The 5,555-nt window shown below is 52.6% G+C and overlaps 1 protein-coding gene across 1 annotated transcript in view; it reads right to left on the bottom strand.

Moving 5' to 3' along the window:
* GTF2E1 (general transcription factor IIE subunit 1) overlaps positions 1–5,555 on the bottom strand; it is a 16,763-nt gene that overhangs the window by 2,643 nt on the left and 8,565 nt on the right. The window contains exon 3 of the mRNA XM_018572600.1: positions 1,087–1,288. Coding sequence (XP_018428102.1) covers positions 1,087–1,288 — 202 coding nt within the window. The remainder of the gene's footprint in view (positions 1–1,086; positions 1,289–5,555) is intronic.

The following is a 5,555-nucleotide window of genomic DNA, read 5'->3' on the forward strand; positions in this document are numbered from 1 at the left end:
CGTCTCTCGTCTATCTAGGTCATGGGATAGCTAGTAGTAGGTAGTAACATTCGTCTGGACCCGATCTGTGATGTTGAAGACGTTTCATAGCTCGTCCAAGCCACATTGTCAGTTCTAATGAGTGTTGGGAAGATACTCGTCTTCGGAGGACAGTGAGGTGCACTTGTTGGGCAGAGAGGACAACTGGTTCACAAGAGGCCATCTACATCAAGCTGGATCAACCCTCCCTGAACTGGGGTGGGAGCCCACAGCACCATCCATCACCTACATACAATGCACAGCTTCCATCCTGTTCTCGGACAATCACCATGTGCACATCCCATAATGATTGGGTTAAAAGGAAAACTATGAGGCGGGGGGGGGGGGAGGAGGACATAAACTAGCGTCCCCCCGTCACCCTAGGCTCAGTATATAGGGAGCTACAGCTCGCGGTATACTGAGACCACCGCAGCGGATCCCGACAATTATGTCTGGATCCGCCCAGCTGCGTGACAGCTGGCTCTGCCTATCTAGAGCTAGAGCCAGCTGTACCCGCCCCCTCGCATTTCCGTTCCGCCAGTCAATGCTGGAGGATCGGAGAGGGAATGGGGAATCTCTGTGGGGAGCCGTGAGTGACAGTCACCACTCTCTGCAGGGATAGATTGAGAAGTGAGTGAGCGACGGTATGCGTTTACTCACTTCCCGATCTATTGAGCCGACCTGTGACAGTTTCATTGTCACACGTCGGCTCGAATTAGGACAGTGGTAGGCAACCTTGGCACTCCAGCTGTTCTGAAACTACAAGACCCAACATGCCTGTGCCTCTGGGAGTCATACCCATGGCTGTCAGAGTCCTGCAATGCCTTATGGGAATTGTAATTGCTCATCAGCTGGAGTGCCAAGGTTGCCTACCCCTGAACTAGGAGGACTGTGCTACCCGTGTGGATAGAAATGCTGGCGTATCTTATTAGAACTTGGCTTGGAGAAGCTTTGAAACATCTTCCACATTACGGAACAGGTCCAGATGGAAACGACCAATTACCACTATTAGCTATTATGTCGCAACAGCAAGATGGCGGCCGGGCCGCACCAAGGGGAAGCACCTACCTCTGCCTGAGAGACGGGATCTCGGTAGGTTCCGGCTCCAGGATCTCATGTGCCAGGTTTATGTCTTCCGTCTCCCGCAGCAGGTCATACAAAGGCTTGATCTGTTCATTAAACCGGGCAACTAAAGTCCGGGCGTCTTTCTTCGGCATAGCGGACTCGTCTTCTTCCACCTCGGTCTGACAGAAGGTACAACGGAACGTCCCTGAGGAAAGAAAAGGGAGAGGCAAAGTACAAGACTGCTCTACAAGATGGTACCCTGACTCATCGCGCTGCATCCCTGCGTGCGCTGTGATCAAAGACTTCCATGAATAAGAGGCGTCATCATTTCTTATCAGGGGCTATTCTATGAAACGTGCCGAGAGGAAACTTTGCCTCTGTGCATTCCTAGATGGCGACTTCTACAATATATGCCAAAGAATGTCCACTCCACCAATTGTTTTCCACAACTTTTATCTAAAGCGAGATTGACTTTTGTATTCTCACCACTGATTGCGTTTTACAAAGTTAAAACTTCCCAGCTCTGTACACCCGCTGTGCCCATTATGAGGGGCTCCCCCCATCCCTGTGCTGAGTTCCCGGGTCTGTACACCCGCTGTGCCCATTATGAGGGGCTCCCACCATCCCTGTGCTGAGTTCCCGGGTCTGTACACCCGCTGTGCCCATTATGAGGGGCCCCCACCATCCCTGTGCTGAGTTCCCGGGTCTGTACACCCGCTGTGCCCATTATGAGGGGCTCCCCCCATCCCTGTGCTGAGTTCCCGGGTCTGTACACCCGCTGTGCCCATTATGAGGGGCTCCCACCATCCCTGTGCTGAGTTCCCGGGTCTGTACACCCGCTGTGCCCATTATGAGGAGCTCCCACCATCCCTGTGCTGAGTTCCCGGGTCTGTACACCCGCTGTGCCCATTATGAGGAGCTCCCACCATCCCTGTGCTGGTTACCGGGTCTGTACACCCGCTGTGCCCATTATGAGGGGCCCCCTCCATCCCTGTGCTGAGTTCCCGGGTCTGTACACCCGCTGTGCCCATTATGAGGAGCTCCCACCATCCCTGTGCTGAGTTAGGTACTCAGCACTCCAGCTAGACCGCACAGCTAGGTCAGGAACACACCCTGGGCCCTCTGACTGGACAAAGCAGCAGGAGCAGATGAGCCAAGTCCATGTATACTGCGAACGAAGCCCCTATCGGGGAGAAATGCATTGTAAGTGAAGAAAAGGGTCTGCCGGTAAAGGAAGTGCCACCATTGGACTTTGTGAGTTTGCACTACTTGCAATAAAGCTTGTTGGATGTCCAAGAGGCACTGGTGCCCAGACACCGGGGGGAGGCACTGGTACACACTGATAATGTGAGGATTTAGTGACACTTTCAGCACTGAAGCGCTTGCTGTGAATACTTAGTTAATAAAAGTTCTATAGGAGGGTGAAGGCAGCAGACGGCAGAGGGTTCAAGGTCTGCTATTCACACAGCGTCTGGCGGCACATCCGCCGCATTCTGCACGCCCACTGGATTTCCCACCACTTAGCCGACACTGCCCCTGCAAACGCGGCACAATAGAGAAGTTAGCCGGGATGGAGAGAAGCTGAAGAGAACCCAAGGCCAGCGTCGCTTCTAAAAGCGAGACAAGGCTGTTCGCAATGCGCCAGGCTGATGCACCTCGCCAATCCCCACGACATGGAGTTAACTTCTCAGAAGTTTGATGGCCTTTCAATGCCACCGGGCGACTTTGCTGCAAGTTAAGAGCAGAGCTGAGCTCATGCAGTGACCAATTATACATTATATTGCCAAAAGTATTAGGACACCCCCCCAAAATCATTGGATTCAGGTGTTCCAATCCCCTCCGTGGCCCCCGGTGTATAGGACGAGGCACCTCGGCGTGCAGACGCTTCTACAGACATTGGTGAGAGAACGGGTCGCTCTCAGGAGCTCTGTGACTACAAGCGCGGTGCCGTGATAGGTTGTCACCCGTGCAATACGTGCGTGTAAAGGCGTCCCGATACTTCTGGCAATACAGTGTATATCCCAGCAAATGCCATGCCTGGGCATGGACACGCGACCGAAGAAGAGGCACCACCTCTCCCCCCTCTGGTCGCCGACAACCTGTCCGGCTGCGCAGGAGGAGTGCAGGTAAAGTGCCCTCCATGGTCAAAGTGACAGTTTCTCTTTACCGCGTCGCGATTCAGCAGAAGCTACTCGATGTGGCTGCTGGACGGATAATGCTGCAATAATATATTATGTGACTGGAATACGCTGAAGTCCTCCGAGAACCTCCGCAGTACAGAGCGAGGCGGGAAGAGCCGATTATCTCCTCTTTAGAGATTTCAGGGTAAATCCCTGTAACAGAAAACGCTGTTATTTCCCACGGCGCGCAAACTGGGACGACGGCGGCCAAACCGCCCCCCGCGCATGCTGCCGGAATTTTAATATGGGGATTACCGTACGAAACCTAAAAAATAGGAGAATCGGCACTGCAGCACGCAGGAGGTCAAAGCGGATTTAGATCGTCAGCTGCGCGCGAAATGCAGGAAAATACGCTCGGTGGTTGCCATGATGGGCGCGCCCGTCCAGTACCAAAACATGGTAGATGCCGGGTCATGTTAAAAAAAATGGAGAAGGGCGGGAAAACTGCAAAACGGGCATTCACTCATACAACATAAAAGTCAGCAAAGAGGACCCGCCTATTATTTCCAGGTTCGGGACAAGGGTCTTGGTGTCAAGGCGCCTCTGTAACATGCGGTCATATTCTAAACCAGTGATCGCACCAAGAGCGGGACACCTATCAACTTCAACAGGTCCTCCTTCCTGATGGGTAGGGGAATGGTTTTGTTATGGTTTCAAAAAAAGCTCCACCTTCCTTCATTAAAATGCCGCTCTTCAGCTGCAGGCAAGTGAAACAATGTTGAGGGAAAGGAGACTGCGTGCTCAGCTCTGAGCACTTCCGGGTTCAGCTTTGTCAAAGCTTGGCCAGGAAGAAGTTGGTCAAGCTCAATCAGCTTCACCAGAGTGCTGAGATGACACCATCAGTCCAACAGATTCCTGATGCTTCCCTGAAAGAGAACCTATAACCTGCACGATAGACAAGCCCCCTATGTGATAGCATAGTGCAGGTGACAGGTTCTCTTTAAGGTAACATCAGGGGTCTGTTAAACTGATCATGCCACCTCTGCACTCTACTGAAGCCGATCAACGTCTTCCTGGCCAGAGAAGCCCAGCTTTCACAGGTCTAAACCTGGAAGTGGTCAGAGCTGGGCATTTACAGAATTATGCCACCACAGGGGAGATGAGCGAACGGATCGGCATTCTCCTTTCTGACATCTGCCATGGGGGTCTGAGAAATCCGGGAGGGACAGGTGCTTCATCATATTCTTCCTGGCCAGAGTAGCCAAGCTTTGACAAGTCTAAACCAGGAAGTGCTCAGAGCTGAGCAGTTCCAGGTTCATGCTACCCAGGGGTTATCAGCGAATGGTTAGCTGCACTCCACGTGCGTATGAGGCACTCAGGAGGGACAGGTGCTTGATCAACGTCTTCTTGGCCAGAGTGGCCAAGCTTTGACAAGTCTAAACCTGGAAGTACTCAGAGCTGAGCAGTTTTGGGTTCATGCTACCGACGGGAGATAAGCGAACAAAATCACCACTCTCCATTCCGACATCCGCCATGGAGGTCTGAGGAACCCAGGACGGACAGGTGCTTGACCAATTTCTTCCTGGCCAGAGTGGCCAAGGTTTGACAATTTTGATACTGGAAGCGCTCAGAGCTGAGCACTTCCAGGTTCATACTACCCAAGGAAAATCAGCAAACACTGCTCTCCATTCTGGAACCTGCCATGGAGGTCTGAGGCACCTAGGAGGGACAGGTGAGCCCAGGGCACATGGCAAGGTGCTGTGGGAGGGGGGGGCGGTTGATATGGCACCTTCGTAAACATGTAGAAGCGGTCAGTCAGGAAAAAAAATGTAGTGCTCAGAGCCGAGCACTTCTGGGTTCATGCTCCCCACGGGAGATCAGCTAACAGATCGCCCGAGGCACCAAGGAGGGACAGGTGCTTGATCAAATTCTTCCTGGCCAGAGTGGGTAAGCTTTGTCAATTTTGACCCTGAAAGTGCTCAGAGCTAAGCAAAACCCGAAAGTGCTCAGAGCTGAACACTTCCGGGGCCATACTACTCAGGGACATTCTGAAACATTCTGAAACCGACCACGGAGGTCCGAGGCACCCAGGACGGACAGGTGAGCCCAGGACACATGACAAGGTGCTGGGGGGGGGCAGGATTGATATGGCACCTTCCTCAGCATGTAGAAGAAAGCTGTCAAAAAAATGTGACCACACTCCCAGCTGCTATAGTGCTGATGGAATAGTTGCGGCGATGGCAGCTAGAGGAATAAAAGCCGACTGCACGCATCCCCAGCAGTGTTATCCAGTTTGTCCCAAACACCTGTAACTAACTTGGTCTACATGTAAATTTGGAGATATATATAAAA

This window comes from Nanorana parkeri, unplaced genomic scaffold, assembly GCF_000935625.1.
Source record: "Nanorana parkeri isolate BGI_ZX_2015 unplaced genomic scaffold, ASM93562v1 scaffold2082, whole genome shotgun sequence".
NCBI classification, from domain to species: Eukaryota; Metazoa; Chordata; class Amphibia; order Anura; family Dicroglossidae; genus Nanorana; species Nanorana parkeri.